At 43.1% G+C, this 18,396-nt stretch overlaps 1 protein-coding gene across 1 annotated transcript; it reads right to left on the reverse strand.

Moving 5' to 3' along the window:
- Positions 1-10,897: 10,897 nt before the first annotated feature.
- Positions 10,898-13,766, reverse strand: LOC106570364 (small integral membrane protein 13). The gene is made up of 2 exons (XM_014142592.3): positions 13,433-13,766; positions 10,898-11,915 (listed from the first exon to the last, which is right to left on the reverse strand). The coding sequence occupies exons 1-2, from the start codon at positions 13,506-13,508 to the stop codon at positions 11,737-11,739; spliced, it is 255 nt and encodes an 84-aa protein (XP_013998067.1). The 5' UTR covers positions 13,509-13,766; the 3' UTR covers positions 10,898-11,736.
- Positions 13,767-18,396: the final 4,630 nt, after the last annotated feature.

Genomic DNA, 18,396 nt, shown 5'->3' on the forward strand with positions numbered 1-18,396 from the left:
GACTAGTGGGCTCCACTTTGTTTGCAGACATTGCACATGACATGACATAACCATGCGTTGTAAAAGCTCACCGACCATGTTATTGCCCACACAGAAGCGTACACACACACACACAAAAAAAACAGGTGGACCAGTCAGAGATATTATTAACTGGATATTGTACAGCAGTAACTACAGACCAAAATGGCTGGACTGGTACACAATATTGGCACCAACAGTGAAACTCACAGCTAAAGCCTGGTATTCATCTCTTACATTCACCCAGTGCTGGGTGTGGTGGAAATAAATAAAATGGATATGATAACGACCGGATGGTAAACCGCTCACGTTTTCACATACGGACGAAGATACTAGTCATGTTTGAATATAAATGAGAACGTAACAACAACAGAAATGTACGGTGTGTTGAAGAAGTAGACTTGGAATTCTTAGAATACTTAGTAGTAGATGCAGTCAATCATGTTAACATCAAGATAAGTTGCCTCACCTTCACTCTTACAGTGGGGGAAAAAAGTATTTGATCCCCTGCTGATTTTGTACATTTGCCCACTGACAAAGAAATGATCAGTCTATAATTTTAATGGTAGGTTTATTTGAACAGTGAGAGACAGAATGACAACAAAAAAATCCAGAAAAACACACGTCAAAAATGTTATAAATTGATTTGCATTTTAATGAGGGAAAATAAGTATTTGACCCCCTCTCAATCAGAAAGATTTCTGGCTCCCAGGTGTCTTTTATACAGGTAACGAGCTGAGATTAGGAGCACACTCTTAAAGGGAGTGCTCCTAACCGCAGCTTGTTACCTGTAAAATAGACACCTGTCCACAGAAGCAATCAATCAATCAGATTCCAAACTCTCCACCATGGCTAAGACCAAAGAGCTCTCCAAGGATGTCAGGGACAAGATTGTAGACCTACACAAGGCTGGAATGGGCTACAAGACCATCGCCAAGCAGCTTGGTGAGAAGGTGACAACATTTGGTGCGATTATTCGCAGATGGAAGAAACACAAAAGAACTGTCAATCTCCCTCGGCCTGGGGCTCCATGCAAGATCTCACCTCGTGGAGTTGCAATGATCATGAGAACGGTGAGGAATCAGCCCAGAACTACACGGGAGGATCTTGTCAATGATCTCAAGGCAGCTGGGACCATAGTCACCAAGAAAACAATTGGTAACACACTACGCCGTGAAGGACTGAAATCCTGCAGCGCCCGCAAGGTCCCCCTGCTCAAGAATACATATACATGCCCGTCTGAAGTTTGCCAATGAACATCTGAATGACTCAGAGGACAACTGGTGAAAGTGTTTTGGTCAGATGAGACCAAAATGGAGCTCTTTGGCATCAACTCAACTCGCTGAGTTTGGAGGAGGAGGAATGCTGCCTATGACCCCAAGAACACCATCTCCACCATCAAACATGGAGGTGGAAACATTATGCTTTGGGGGTGTTTTTCTGCTAAGGGGACAGGACAACTTCACCGCATCAAAGGGACGATGGACGGGGCCATGTACCGTCAAATCTTGGGTGAGAACCTCCTTCCCTCAGCCAGGGCATTAAAAATGGGTCGTGGATGGGCATTCCAGCATGACAATGACCCAAAACACACAGCCAAGGCAACAAAGGAGTGGCTCAAGAAGAAGCACATTAAGGTCCTGAAGTGGCCTAGCCAGTCTCCAGACCTTAATCCCATAGAAAATCTGTGGAGGGAGCTGAAGGTTCGAGTTGCCAAACGTCAGCCTTGAAACCATAATGACTTGGAGAAGATCTGCAAAGAGGAGTGGGACAAAATCCCTCCTGAGATGTGTGCAAACCTGGTGGCCAACGACAAGAAACGTCTGACCTCTGTGATTGCCAACAAGGGTTTTGCCACCAAGTACTAAGTCATGTTTTGCAGAGGGGTCAAATGCTTATTTCCCTCATTAAAATGCAAATCATTTTATAACATTTTTGACATGCGTTTTTCAGGATTTTTTGTTGTTATTCTGTCTCTCACTGTTCAAATAAACCTACCATTAAAATTATAGACTGATCATTTCTTTGTAAGTGGGCAAACGTACAAAATCAGCAGGGGATCAAATACTTTTTCCCCCCACTGTATTCTCCTGGATCCTCATGTTATTTTCCATTCCACGTCATATTCAATGAGGATTTTTTAATGCCATCTAAGCCTCGGATGGGACGATGAAAGACGGGGCTAAAAGGATTTCATGGTAAGCGGGGCAGGGCCAGCACAAAGGAGTCCATCCATGCCAAATGATCAGTCTTAGTTAGCCTGTGGAACATCCTTTATGGCGTAGTTAGGAAGGTGGGAGAGGAGGACAGAACATCACGCCCAACTGGTCTTGATCTGGAAACAATCTTTAGCATTATCTCTTTTCATCTAGAAAGTGTCATAACACAGTGGTTAAGGGTCATAACATAGTTCTTGATGCACTGTACACAGATGAAGCATCTATTATGGCACGGCATACTGTATAGTGCAACAGCATCTAATGAAAGGCATTGTGGGTTGGATATGCACACAGAGCCTTAAAATACAGCTAAAAAACATTCATTGTTTATTTTCCCTCTACCCCTCCTGACCCTCCTTTTCATTACAGCCTGACTGAAATACACTGTATATATACTGTAGTTTCTCCCTGTGGAGAGGTGGGCCTGTGGCTATAAGGGACTGGTAAAGGGGTATGGAGGAGATGCCTATGCCAAACCCCTATCAGCTCCCAATCAGAAAACTTAACTCACAGAGCCTGGGTCTTAACAGGCCATCAGTGGTATTATCACCTGCTGCATTCCATTCACTGCTATCCCAGGGGACGAGACGAGAAAACGGAATCCGCTCTGGAATGGCTTTTAAAAGGTTTTAATTTAACCCAGAATGCGGATTGACACGGTAAATCAGGAAGATGTGTCATTCCCCCCCAAGTCTCAGGTCCCGGGTGACAAGACTCTGTACTGCTTTATCGTCAGCTAATAATGGCATCCAGGCACATCTCGTGGTTGGCTCCAAAACAAACAATAGAAAGAAATGGCCCTTGGAGACTGAGAGCCTTGGCTGAGTTAACACTGCATATCTGGAGACTGAGAGTCTTGGCTGAGTTAACACTGCAGATCTGGAGACTGAGAGTCTTGGCTGAGTTAACACTGCAGATCTGGAGACTAAGAGCCTTGGCTGAGTTAACACTGCAGATCTGGAGACAGAGTCTTGGCTGAGTTAACAGTGCAGATCTGGAGACTGAGAGTCTTGGCTGAGTTAACACTGCAGATCTGGAGACTGAGAGTCTTGGCTGAGTTAACACTGCAGATCTGGAGACTGAGAGTCTTGGCTGAGTTAACACTGCAGATGTGGAGACTGAGAGTCTTGGCTGAGTTAACACTGCAGATGTGGAGACTGAGAGTCTTGGCTGAGTTAACACTGCAGATGTGGAGACTGAGAGTCTTGGCTGAGTTAACACTGCAGATCTGGAGACTGAGAGCCTTGGCTGAGTTAACACTGCAGATCTGGAGACAGAGCCTTGGCTGAGTTAACACTGCAGATCTGGAGACTGAGAGCCTTGGCTGAGTTAACACTGCAGATCTGGAGACTGAGAGCCTTGGCTGAGTTAACACTGCAGATCTGGAGACTGAGAGCGTTGGCTGAGTTAACACTGCAGATCTGGAGACTGAGAGCCTTGGCTGAGTTAACACTGCAGATCTGGAGACTGAGAGCCTTGGCTGAGTTAACACTGCAGATCTGGAGACTGAGAGTCTTGGCTGAGTTAACACTGCAGATCTGGAGATTGAGAGTCTTGGCTGAGTTAACACTGCAGATCTGGAGACTGAGAGTCTTGGCTGAGTTAACACTGCAGATGTGGAGACTGAGAGTCTTGGCTGAGTTAACACTGCAGATGTGGAGACTGAGAGTCTTGGCTGAGTTAACACTGCAGATGTGGAGACTGAGAGTCTTGGCTGAGTTAACACTGCAGATCTGGAGACTGAGAGCCTTGGCTGAGTTAACACTGCAGATCTGGAGACAGAGCCTTGGCTGAGTTAACACTGCAGATCTGGAGACTGAGAGCCTTGGCTGAGTTAACACTGCAGATCTGGAGACTGAGAGCCTTGGCTGAGTTAACACTGCAGATCTGGAGACTGAGAGCGTTGGCTGAGTTAACACTGCAGATCTGGAGACTGAGAGCCTTGGCTGAGTTAACACTGCAGATCTGGAGACTGAGAGCCTTGGCTGAGTTAACACTGCAGATCTGGAGACTGAGAGTCTTGGCTGAGTTAACACTGCAGATCTGGAGATTGAGAGTCTTGGCTGAGTTAACACTGCAGATCTGGAGACTGAGAGCCTTGGCTGAGTTAACACTGCAGATCTGGAGACTGAGAGTTATAGCTGAGTTAACACTGCAGATCTGGAGACTGAGAGACTTGGCTGAGTTAACACTGCAGATCTGGAGACTGAGAGTCTTGGCTGAGTTAACACTGCAGATCTGGAGACTGAGAGTCTTGGCTGAGTTAACACTGCAGATCTGGAGACAGAGTCTTGGCTGAGTTAACACTGCAGATCTGGAGACCGAGAGTCTTGGCTGAGTTAACACTGCAGATCTGGAGACTGAGAGTCTTGGCTGAGTTAACACTGCAGATCTAGAGACTGAGAGTCTTGGCTGAGTTAACGCTGCAGATCTGGAGACTGAGAGCGCTTGATGAATGAATGAGCTATTTCAGGACTGGAGGTCGGTTGGTCCTGTGTTGCCCGATTTTGTATATAGGGCACTACTTTTGACCAGAGCCCTATGAGCCCTGGTCGCTCCTATCTGTGTCTGTGTGGGATGGTGAGAGAGGCTGCTTGCCAAACAACTTATAAATGCCTGCCTCTGGCTCACCACTAACCCACAGTGTAGGAAGAGCGGGTAGCACAGGCAAGCTAGGTGCTCATGAAGGCAGATATACTGAACAAAAATATAAATGCAACATGCAACAATTTCAAAGATTTTACTGAGTTACAGTTCATATAAGGAAATCAGTCAATTGAGATAAAGAAATAAGGCCCTAATCTATGGATTTCACAACTGGGAATACAGATATGCATCTGTTGGTCACAGATACCTTTAAAAAAAGGTAGGGGTGTGGATAAAAAAAAACAGTCAGTATCTGGTGTGACCACCATTTGCAGCGTGACACATCTTCGCACAGAGTTGATCAGGCTGTTGATTGTGGCCTGTGGAATGCTGTCCCACTTCTCTTCAATGGCTGTGCGAAGTTGCTGGATATTGGCAGGAACTGGAACACGCTGTCGTACACGTCGATCCAGAGCATCCCAAACATGCTCAATGGGTGACATGTCTGGTGAGTATGCAGGCCATGGAAGAACTGGGACACTTTCAGCCTCCAGGAATTGTGTACAGATCCTTGCTACATGGGGCTGTGCATTATCATGCTGAAACATGGCGATGGCGGCAGATGAATGGCACGTCAATGGGTCTCAGAATCTCGTCACGGAATCTCTGTGCATTCAAATTGCTATCAATAAAATGCAATTGTGTTCTATGTCTGGAGCTTATGCCTGCCCATACCAAAATCCCACCGCCACCATGGGTCACTGTGTTCATCATGTTGACATCAGCAAACCGCTTGCCCACACGACGCCATACACGTGGTCTGCGGTTGTGAGGCCGGTTGGACATACTGCCAAATTCTCTAAAACGACGTTGGAGGCAGCTTATGACAGAGAAATTAACATTCAATTCTCTGGCAACAGACATCTGTGGCATTGTGTTGTGTGACAAAGCTGTACATTTTAGTGGCCTTTTATTATCTTCATCACAAGGTGCACCTGTGTAATTATCATGCTGTTAAATCAGTGTCTTGATATGCCACACCTGTTAGGTGGATGGATTATCTTGAGAAAGGAGAAATGCTCACTAACAGGGATGTAAACAAATTTGTGCTCCAGATTTGAGAGAAAGAAGCTTTTTGTATGTATGGAAAATTTCTGGGATATTTTATTTCAGCTCATGAACCATGGGACCCAACACTTTACATGTTGTGTTTATATTGTTGTTTAGTATATATAGGGTTTCCAAAAGTTTCAGGCCTCTCTAATATTAAAGTAACTATGCATAGATTATAACAACAGAGAGTAGCAGCTGTGTAAAAAAAAAAAGGGGGGGGGCAATGCAAAAAGTCTGGGTAGCCATTTGATTAGGTGTTCAGGAGTCTTATGGCTTGGGGGTAGAAGCTGTTTAGTAGCCTCTTGGACCTAGACTTGGCACTCCGGTACCGCTTGCCATGCGGTAGCAGAGAGAACAGTCTATGACTAGGGTGGCTGGAGTCTTTGACAATTTATAGGGCCTTCCTCTGACACCGCTTGGTATAGAGGTCCTGGATGGCAGGGAGCTTGGCCCCAGTGATGTATTGCGCCGTTCGCACTACCCTCTGTAGTGCCATGCGGTCGGAGGCCAAGCAGTTGTCATACCAGGCAGTGATGCAACCAGTCAGGATGCTCTCGATGGTGCAGCTGTAGAACCTTTTGAGGATCTGAGGACCCATGCCAAATCTTTTCAGTCTCCTGAGGGGGAATAGGTTTTGTCGTGCCCGCTTCACGACTGTCTTGGGGTGCTTGGACCATGTTAGTTTGTTGGTGATGTGGACACCAAAGAACTTGAAGCTCTCAACCTGCTCCACTGCAGCCCTGTCGATGAGAATGGGGGCGTGCTTGGTCCTTTTTTTCCTGTAGTCCACAATCATCTCCTTTGTCTTGATCACATTGAGGGAGAGGTTATTGTCCTGGAACCACATGGCCAGGTCTCTGACCTCCTCCCTATAGGCTGTCTCGTCGTTGTCAGCGATCAGGCCTATCACTGTTGTGTCATCAGCAAACTTAATGATGGTGTTGGAGTTGTGCCTGGCCATGCAGTCATGAGTGAACAGGGAGTACAGGAGGGGACTGAGCACGCACCTCTGAGGGGCCCCCGTGTTGAGGATCAGCGTGATGGATGTGTTGTTACCTACCCTTACCACCTGGGTGTGGCCCGTCAGGAAGTCCCGGATCCAGTTGCAGAGGGAGGTGTTTAGTCCCAGGGTCCTTAGCTTATTTTGAGGGCACTATGGTGTTGAACGCTGAGCTGTAGTCAATGAATAACATTCTCACATAGGTGTTCCTTTTGTCCAGGTGGAAAAGGGCAGTGTGGAGTGCAATAGATTGCATCATCCGTGGATCTGTTGGGGCAGTTTGCAAATTGGAGTGGGTTTAGGGTTTCTGGGATAATGGTGTTGATGTGAGCCATGACCAGCCTTTCAAAGCCCTTCATGGCTACAGACGTGAGTGCTACGGGTCAGTAGTCATTTAGGCAGGTTACCTTAGTGTTCTTGGTCATAGGCACTATGGTGGTCTGCTTAAAACATGTTGGTATTACAGACTCGGACAGGGAGAGGTTGAAAATGTCAATGAAGACATTTTCATGGTCGCAGTACACGTCCTGGTAATCCGTCTGGCCCTATAGCCTTGTGAATGTTGACCTGTTTAAAGGTCTTACATCGGCTGCGGTGAGCGTGATCACACAATCTTCCTGAACAGCTGGTGCTCTCATGCATGTTTTAGTGCCATTTGCCTCGAAGCGAGCATAGAAGTAGTTTAGCTCGTCTGGTAGACTCGTGTCACTGGGCAGCTCCCAGCTGTGATTCCATTTGTAATCTCTCATGGACAGACTACCAATCTGACTAAATTCTAGATTTTAGTTCTGGGTTAATTGGGATTACACAGTCACAACACATGGCTTGATAGACTTTAAATACAGCTACATCTGAAATGTAAGTTGGCTGGTTTTAAACTCTTCAAATACTCCCTTTGACTACAGTTTGGAAAACAGTTATTTACTCCATCACTGTTTCATGTTGGGCAACACTGCCCCCTGTTGTTCAGTCACTGTATACAGATATGACAGAGTAAGTGTGGAGGGTCAAAGAAATGATAACTTTCACGTCTGGCTACACATGTGCAAGACAAAATAATACACTCAAAGCTGTACAAGCCTTAAAATGTGTCTGTGTTGTGACATCAAATTGAACATACAGTTAAACAAATATGCTTACAACCCCCCCCACGTCAATTCTATATTCTTGAATAGCCAGTTTCAGCTTTGAAACAATGCAATTCAAAGAAATGTATTTCTTTACAGAGTTAAGAAATATATTTATTCTGAATGTAAATTACAGCAATAGCCCAAAACAAACTTGAAATGTGGACAATCACACGTTAAACCATTACATTGAGAATTAACTTGTTTTACAATGTCAGGCGGCTATAGGCTTATAGCTGGATCAGAGATAATGTAATGAACTACAGGGAAGGATGCCATATTTATGACTACGGAAGCTAGTGACGACCCTGTAACATGGGGTGTAGTCATTAGGGCACACCATAGCGAAATACTTTACAACGGAAAACAAAGGATTATTTTTGGACAAGTTTAGGTTCTCCCCGTTTCTGCATTTCGCTTCCATTTGGTTCCTATTGAATACACCCCAGTTATCACCTCTGGGATGCTAGCTAGCCAGAGCAATAGCCTATTTATTTATTTGTTGCCTTAATAGGGAGTTCTGGGGCAGTATGTATCAAGCATATCAGAGTAGGATTGCTGACTTTGGGTCAGTTTAGCCTTTTAGATCACAATGAATAAGATTATTTGGACAGGGCGGAGCCTGATCATAGATCACCACTCCTACTCTGAGATGCTTGATGCAGTTGAAGTCAGAAATTTACATACACTTAGGTTGGAGTCATTAAAACTCATTTTTCAACCCCTCCACAAAATTCTTGTTAACAAACAAGGTTTGGCAAATCTACTTTGTGAATGACAAGTAATTTTTCCAACAATTGTTTCATATTATTTCACTGTATCACAATTCCAGTGGGTCAGATTACATACACTAAATTGACTGTGCCTTTAAACAATTCCAGAAAATGTCATGGCGTTAGAAGCTTCTGATAGGCTAATTGACATCATTTGAGTCAATTGGAGGTGTACCTGTGGATGTATTTCAAGGCCTACCTTCAAACTCGGCGCCTTCTTCGCTTGACATCATGGGAAAATTAAAAGATATCAGCCAAGACCTCAGAAAAAAATCTGGTTCATCCTTGAGAGCAATTTCCAAACGCCTGAAGGTACCACGTTCATCTGCACAAACAATAGTACGCAAGTATAAACACCATGCAGCCGTCATACCGCTCAGGAAGGAGACGCGTTCTGTCTCCTAGAGATGAACGTACTCTGGTGCGAAAAGTGCAAATCAATCCCAGAACAACTGCAAAGGACCTTGTGAAGATGCTGGAGGAAACAGGTACAAAAGTATCTATTTCCACAGTAAAACGAGTCCTATATCGACATAACCTGAAAAGCCGCTCAGCAAGGAAGAAGCCACTGCTCCAAAACCGCCATAAAAAAGCCAGACTACAGTTTGCAACTCCACATGGGGACAAAGATTGTACCTTTTTGTGAAATGTCCCCTGGTCTGATGAAACAAAAATAGAACTGTTTGGCCATAATGACCATTGTTATGTTTGGAGGAAAAAGGGGGAAGCTTGCAAGCCGAAGAACACCATTCCGACCGTGAAGCACGGGGGTGGCAGCATCATGTTGTGGGGGTGCTTTGCTGCAGGAGGGACTGGTGCACTTCACAAAATATATGGCATCATGAGGTAGGAAAATTATGTGGAGATATTGAAACAACATCTCAAGACATCAGTCATGATGTTAAAGCTTGGTCGCAAATGGGTGTCCCAAATGGACAATGACCCCAAGCATACTTCCAAAGTTATGGCAAAATGGCTTAAGGACAACAAAGTCAAGGTATTGGAGTGATCATCACAAAGCCCTGACCTCAATCCTATAACACATTTGTGGGAATAACTGAAAAAGCGTGCGCGAGCAAGGAGGCCTACAAACTGACTCAGTTACACCAGCTCTGTCAGGAGGAATGGGCCAAAATTCACCCAACTTATTGTGGGAAGCTTGTGGAAGGCTACCCGAAACGTTTCACCCAAGTTAAACAATTTAAAGGCAATGCTACCAAATACTAACTGAGTGTATGTAAGCTTCTGACCCACTGGGAATGTGATGAAAGAAATAAAAGCTGAAATAAATCAATCACTCTCTCTACTATTATTCTGACATTTCACATTCTTAAAATAAAGTGGTGATCGGGACTTTTTACTAGGATTAAATGTCAGGAATTGTGAAAAACTGAGTTTAAATGTATTTGGTTAAGGTGTATGGAAACTTCCGACTTCAACTGTACATACGGAGCCTGGATATCATCTTTGTTGTGTTATTGTAACCCCACCATTCCATAACAACCGTTATACAGTGCATTCGGAAAGTACTCAGACCACTTGACTTAATATTTTGTTACAGCCTTATTCTAAAATGGATTAAATACATTTTTCTCTCATCACTCTACACACAATACCCCATAATGACAAAGAAAAACTGTTTTTTAGACATTTTTGCAGATTGATGAAATAGAAAAAACAGAAGTACCTTATTTACATAAGTATTCAGACCCTTCACTATGAGACTCGAAATTGAGCTCAGGTGCATCCTGTTTCCATTGATTATCCTTGAGATGTTTCTACAACTTGGGAGTCCACCTGTGGAAAATTCAATTGATTGGACATGATTCGGAAAGGCACACACCTGTCTATATAAGGCCCCACAGTTGACAGTGCATGTCTGAGCAAAAACTAAGCCATGAGGTCAAAGGAATCTTCCGTAGAGCTCCGTGACAGGATTGTATCGAGGCACAGATCTGGAGATCTGTGTTTCCCCTTGATGAGGGTAAAAAAAAAAATGTATAGCAATTTTAGAATAAGGCTGTAACGTAACAAAATGTGGAAAAAGTCAAGGGGTTTGAATACTTTCTGAATGCACTGTATATGTATTAATTTCTGACCAACAATAAAATAACCACAAAAATAAACATTCCTTTCATTGCACTTTGGTTACAAATAAAGTGAAATGAACACGACGAGGAACTTTGTCAGTTATACAAATTGTTTCATTCCGTTTTTTTTCTTCTAGCAGTTGTTTGCTTCTGAAAGCAAATGCTAACAAATGAGCCTGTTTTATACAACAGTTTGTCTAGATTTGTCAGTATATAGGCTTTGCTACAAAAACATGTATGTTCAAATAAACAAACTCTCAAAATGCACACATACACAGTCATGACAGAGAATTCACTTGTGTGATCATGGAGAAACAGATTCCCTGTGCAGGTGTTAGCAGCGATTCCCTGTGCAGGTGTTAGCAGCATGACAGCCAGTGGGAGCTGACCATATTGCAGTGTCAGCCAGTCAGAGCTGACCATGTTGCAGTGTCAGTTAAGGCCAGGTGAAGAGACTGGACGTGCTGCTCAGTACATATACTGTGAACAGCTAAAATACATATTTGAAATGTGAAAAAGTTGTACACAGAACGTCCCATGATTTGATGGCTTGTGCCTTTATAACATCAGCAGCTATGCGTAGTCTAGTAAGAGTGTCCAGGAGAGAAAAGTAGAGTATCAAGTGTCTACGACGAGGACGTCGTAAGGTAGTGGAAAGGGGAGTAGTATGCATGGACATGGGAATAGTATGACATTCGACATCATGCCATTTAGTAAGGGGTTTCATTTTGTCCACCACGGTTTCCTAGAGGGACGAGGGTTGGTGAATAGGGGGACAGGGTGAGACTGATAGCGGATGGGTGTGGTCATCTATGTAGTGCTTTCAGGAGGAATGACCCTCTGACGCCTCTGGCGTTGGGTTGGAGGAGAGGTACGCTTGCTCTTTGATTCGGACGGCTGGGTCTCTGTCTGTGGAGATCCGGTGTCGCCCAACATCTCACGCAGGAACTTGAACTTGGACAGGAAGAGCTGCCAGACAACATACCAACCTGAGGTGCCAAAAAGAACAAAAGTCCTCAATAGAAAGTGAACAGTGACCGTATATGAATCAAACAATTCATTTGTTGTAATTTATTTTTATATACACACTGAACAACAATAAACACAACATGTAAAAAAAGTGTTGGTCCCATGTTTCATGAGCCGAAATAGATAATCCCACAAATGATCCATATGCACAAAAAGCTTCTCAAATTGTGTGCACTAATTTGTTTACGGCACTGTTAGTGAGCATTTCTCCTATGCCAAGATAATCCATCCACCTGACAGGTGTGGCATATCAAGAAGCTGATTAAACAGCAGGATCATTACACAGGTGCACCTTGTGCTGGGGACAATAAAACACCACTAAAATGTTTAGTCCTGTCACACACCACAATGCCACAGATGTCTCAAGTTGATGGAGCGTGCAATTGGCTTGCTGTCTGCAGGAATGTCCACCAGTGCTGTTGCCAGATAATTTAATTTCTCTACCATAAGCCGCCTCCAACATCATTTGAGAGTTTGACAGTACGTCCAACCGGCCTCACAACCGCAGACCACGTGTTACCACACCAGCCCAGAACCTCCACATCCGGCTTCTTCACCTGCAGGATCGTCTTAGACCAGCGACCCGGACATATGATGAAACTGTGGGTTGGCACAACCGAAGGAGATGTGTCCCGCTGCATGAAGTAAATGGTGGTCACACCAGATACTGACTATTTTTCTTTCTTTTTTTAAAGGTATTTGTGACCAACAGATGCATATCTGTATTCCCAGGCATGTGAAATCTATAGATTATGGCATAATTCATGTATTTCATTAACTGGATTTCTTTATATGAACTGTAATTCAGTAAAATCTTAAATTGTTGCATGTTGCATTTATATTTTTGTTCAGTGTAAAAACACAAGATAAAGTCCAAAACTTAACATCAAGTAAGTCATTGTTTTCCACACACAGGTATGTATAAATTAATGTAATTGGGCCTCAACAATTGATCATCACACTTTGGGATTATTATAGACAGATAGGGTTATTATTATAGGTCAAATTAGTGCCATTGCCATGCTACGCTCCTTCAGTCTCCTCCCCTTTATAGAGGGGACTGCCTGACTGGATGATGTTGCAAGACAATCCTGCTGAACACTGGTCAAGCACAAAAAAGAGACTCAACTGATATGTATCAATTATTTAAACTGATCCAATGAATAATAGCTATGGGGGACAAACTTCTAACATGATGTATTGAGGGCTTGAGAGATTATTCTTTGTATAGACAACTTTGATCTACCTACTCAACATTTTGAGAAGGAAAAAGGTCAAGACTGCTCACTAAAGAAAGATGGATGGCATGTAGCTGGATATGCAACACCATGGCAAGCACTAAGTATAATCATGGCTGAATGCTAGCTAGCTTACTGTACCTAACCGCTAATACGTTTCACAGCTGTGTCCGAGTAGTCATATTTCACATTACATTCAAGAAAACGGAAAATTTAAGGCAAAATATTATGTTACTTACCAAACACCATGAAGAGCAACGCGCACACAAGGGTGGCCACAATAACCAGCACAGTTAGACCAACGCTTTGCCACATGTTTGTCTTCTTGTCAGGGCTAACTAGCCAGCTAGCTTCTAGTTAGCTAACGCGTTACAAAGTCAAAGTTGTTGACAGCTACGTTAACTCCCCAATTCGCTTTACCGTTCAGTCCATTAACTCATTCACCAGACTGACAGTTTACAACTGTTGTTTGCCACAGAAATAACGTTACAACATAATTCCTTGCTTCAACATGGGTGGAGGATACCTAACTAGCTAGTGCGGCGAAGGAAAAGAAACCCTTCGTTGCTGAGTGATGCGGTCTCGCCGCCTGCAAAAATGTCAACGTCGGTTTACAGTGCCAAAATCATGGACGGATAAAGTACCGTTCATATCTAGCTGCATTATTGCAACCTGAACGATTACATTTGGGGAAGAAAAGCAGATATTACAAAATCGGTGTGAGCATGCGCAGTAGGCTCAAGATACGCGTTGCATTTTGGGTACTGTATTCAATAGAGTTCGCTAGCTTTCAGTTCTAAAACCCGGAAATGATTTACCTCTGGTTCGTTCAGCCGTTCCTATGTGAAAATTAATGGGGAAAGAATAGGGTTTTGGGATAAACGCCGAAAATAAGGTCTGAGGTTAACACAGGCTTAGGAGATCTTATACGATTTGTTCTATGAGATAATATCAAGCATGACATTTATAAATGATAAATGTTATTTAACTAGGCAAGTCAGTTAAGAACAGATTCTTATTTACAATGACAGCCTAGGAACAGTGGGTTAACTACCTTGTTCAGGGGGAAAACAACAGATTTTTACCTTGTCAGCTCGGGGATTCGATCTAGCAACCTTTCGGTTACTGACCCAACGCTAGGCTACCTGCCGACCCTACATAAATGCATCAGAATTTACTAAAAGGGACGTTAGCTGATGAAGATGATCTCATAGGACAAAACGTATACGATCTCCTAAACCTGTGTGTACCACAGACTTTATTTTTGGCCATTATACAAAAACACCATTAATCTCCACAGGCTTTGTCTAGCAAACCATGGCTACTAAAGTACATTTTCTTGTAGCATAGTATGTATATATGAATTATGAAAGCATCTTAATAATAGTGTATATGTATGTTAAACTTTTGCATGTGCATCTTTTTATAACCAAGTTGATGGAGCATGCAATTGGCTTGCTGTCTGCAGGAATGTCCACCAGTGCTGTTGCCAGATAATTTAATTTCTCTACCATAAGCCGCCTCCAATGTCATTTGAGAGTTATTTCTTCCAATCTAGTTAGACCTAGATCCCCCAAAACGTGACATATTTAGAGTAATTCACACAACTGGAGTTCAATTTGACAAGTCAGATCCACAACAACAAGTATCTGGATCCATTCTTCTGACATCTTCAACCAAGCTGGTGAAAGCTTTCACTACCATTCTGTGTTCAGGACACGTCTCTTTTCACAGCTACCAGTCAAATTCAAGGGGAAGGTCTTTCATCTTCTCCGTGTAGATCTTGTCAAACATCTCACTCTGGGCCACTGTGAACATAGTCTTCCAGTCCCCCACCTTCCCTGATTAGAGACATAACAGACAGTATGGTATCACTTTATAGGCCTTTTCACACTGCATTGGTCTTAGCCCCAGGCTAGACTGGCCCTGGGCTAGCTTAGCCTGCGTTCGCACAAGCATTTATTAAGCCTGGACTAAGCTTTAGCCCTGGCTAAGGATTTAAGCTTGTATTCCAAAACCCTGAGCTAACGGACAAACAACATGCTACCAACATTCTTTCTCTGACACGTGACCAATGTTATAAGCAATAAGACATTTATTAGCACATTATTTGCTCTTGCTTTTAGCCTAGCATTTAGTTTCCAACAGTGATGGTTTGTTTGTATAAACCTTGCTGTCTGCCTATCTGACCTCGGAAACAATCAATATGTTTCACTTTTGAAATTCGATCTGGCCCGCTATTTTTTCGATCTGGCCCGCTATGCACGTTATTTGGGTTTTTGTCCTCAGGATGAAATAGTACCAATTTCCTTATCAAAATAGCGTGCAGAACACATTACAGGCATCACGAGCATATGTAAATTAAGTAACAGTGCAGATTTTGTGATTGGACAGTGAGCATTCTAGACGTAGAACAATCCAGTTTCACTGGATATTTTGGCACCGTGTTTCTGGGGCTAGCCCCAAAAAGTTGGTATTAGCCCAGGGCTAAGGTTGGTGCTATCCCACTTTAGAATGTGCAACACTTGCTTAGCCCCGGGCTAAAATCTCCCTTAGCCCAGGGCTTAGAGGCTCTTAGCCCTGGGATAAGGTGCAGTGTGAATGCACAGTATTTGGATAGTCCCAAATAGATTATTTGTATGTTCAGTAGTCAACTAACTGTCAACAACATTTCAACTAACTATCGACTAGTATTTTTATATTTTCTTTGGTTAATTTTTTTACCATTAATTGAAATTAACTTAATGATTAACCCAAGCATGAGCATTATTAATATACCATACCTTTTCAAATCAAGGATCCACTTTGTTTAAAAAATGCAGGATGCTGTATATCATTTTTAGCCTGTGGGTTTTCTTTCATGTTACTGAAGGAGGATTTGTCCACTATTGTGTCAATGGTTCAGTCATCCAGGTTTTTACCCAAGAAGTTTGTTATCCTGACAACTGCACCTCGTGTGTCCTGAAAGCAATTGTTGTTGTGTTGTTGTTTGATTAGTCTTGCCAATATGCAATCCACTGTTTTGTGATCTTATCATTATGGAAATTAATTTACCTTGACCATATCCTCATATGTCATTGAAAGGGTATCACATTCATCTTTCTGAGCATACCAATCAGCAACATGGTCAAACCAAGAGCCCCCGAGAACTAAGAAATACATATATTTAGGTTATTTCACAATGACACACTTATCATGTGCATTGAAGAGGCTATAGATGTGTTTGATAAATCAATTAAAACAATTGCATGCATTTCATTAAGCCCAGCAGTAATCACAAAGTGTTTTACAGTTACTTGACTTAGACCCCAAAGAGCAAGCAAAGCAGATGTGAAAGCACAGTGGCCAGGAAAAATTTAGATTTTCATGACTCATTTTGAGGAAACAGTTTCTCTATTAGTGCATTGTCTTATGTCAGATAGCACAACTATTCCTCCTGCACTGATTGAGGGACGAGCATTGCGAAGGAGTGACAACATAAAGTAAGACAATGCACTAATAGAGAAACTGTTTCCTCAAAATGAGTCATGAATTTATTAAACCCCTGCTTCTTTCCACAACAGCAGTTTGGTGAATTTCCTCATTCTCAAAATAACCATTATATTTTCCTATCAGTAATAATAGCAGTGAATAGCACGTATGAACAGCTCACAGCACAGTGAGTCACAAGAGAAGTATTGCAGTAGAAAGACTTACAACTCCCCTAAAGATGAAGGCTTATCAGTACCACTACCAAAACTGTGACAAATGAAATAACTTTCCTACATATTTTCCATTGTCAATTCATGTTTCATCTGTAAAGGTTTGTCTAAAACATTATAAACATTTGGGGAGATAAACTATCACAGACTAATTAATAACATTTCATTCTGATACTCCACATCAGATTCCATCTGTTTAGGCTGTTTTGTTTCTTTCATCACCACTTCATGTCTCGGTGTTGCTACTTCCTGTCTCTGTGTTGCTATTGGGTCACACTCTGCATGATCTAACCCATCTCACGTCTTGATACGAAAACTGCAATTATTAATTGCCTGTATTCACACCACAACTCCATTCACACTGAGGAAAATAAAAAAAAACTCCCTTGGCAGCTAATAAACACACACAGTGCATTCGGAAAGTATTCAGACCCCACATTTTGTTACGTTACAGACTTATTCTAAAATGGATTAAATAGTTTTTCCCCCCTCATCAATCTACTGTACACAAAATACCCCATAACGCCAAAACAAAAACAGTGTTTCAGAATTTTTGCAAATGTATTAAAAATAAAATGTTTACATCAGTATTCAGACCCTTTACTCTCTACTTTGTTGAAGCACCTTTGGCAGTGATTACAGCCTCAAGTCTTTTGGGGTATGACACTACAAGCTTGGCACACCTGTATTTGGTGAGTTTCTCCCATTCTTCTCTGCAGATCCTCTCAAGATCTGTCAGGTTGGATGGGGAGCGTCGCTGCACAGTTATTTTCAGGTCTCTCCAGAGATATTCGATCGGGTTCAAGTCCAGGCTCTGGCTGGGCCATTTAAGGACATTGAGACTTGTCCCGATGCCACTCCTGCATTGTCTTGGCATTGTGCTTAGGGTTGTTGTCCTGTTGGAAGGTGAACCTTCGCCCCAGTCCTGAGCGCTCTGGAGCAGGTTTTCATCAAGGATCTCTCTGTACTTTGCTCCATTCATCTTTCTCTGGATCCTGACTAGTCTCCCAGTCCCTGCCGCTGAAAAACATCCCCACAGCATGATGCTCCCACCACCATGCTTCACCGTAGGGATGGTGCCAGGATTCCTCCAGACGTGAAGCTTGGCATTCAGGCTAAAGACTTCGATCTTGGTTTCATCAGACCAGAGAATCTTGTTTCTCATGGTCTGAGAGTCTTTAGGTGCATTTTGACAAACTCCAAGCGGGCTGCAATGTGTCTTTTACTGAGGAGTGGCTTGCGTCTGGCCACTCTACCATAAAGGCCTGCTTGGTGGAGTGCTACAGAGATGGTTGTCCTTCTGTAAGGTTCTCCCATCTCCACAGAGGAACTCTGTTAGAGTGACCATCGGGTTCTTGGTCACCTCCCTGACCAAGGCCCTTCGCCCCCAATTGCTCAGTTTGACAGGGGCGACCTGCTCTAGGAACAGTCTTGGTGGTTCCAAAACTACTTCCATTGAAGAATGAAGGAGGCCACTGTGTTCTTGGGGACTGTGTTCTTCT

The sequence above is a fragment of the Salmo salar genome, chromosome 14 (genome assembly GCF_965601325.2).
Source record: "Salmo salar chromosome 14, fSalSal1, whole genome shotgun sequence".
NCBI classification, from domain to species: domain Eukaryota; kingdom Metazoa; phylum Chordata; class Actinopteri; order Salmoniformes; family Salmonidae; genus Salmo; species Salmo salar.

Excerpts from the sequence above, each read along its gene's own strand:
- LOC106570364 (XM_014142592.3), bottom strand. The coding sequence starts at position 13,508 with ATGTGGCAAAGCGTTGGTCTAACTGTGCTGGTTATTGTGGCCACCCTT. Across the intron at positions 11,916-13,432 it reads GTTGCTCTTCATGGTGTTTG|GTTGGTATGTTGTCTGGCAG; the intron begins GTAAGTAACATA and ends TTGGCACCTCAG.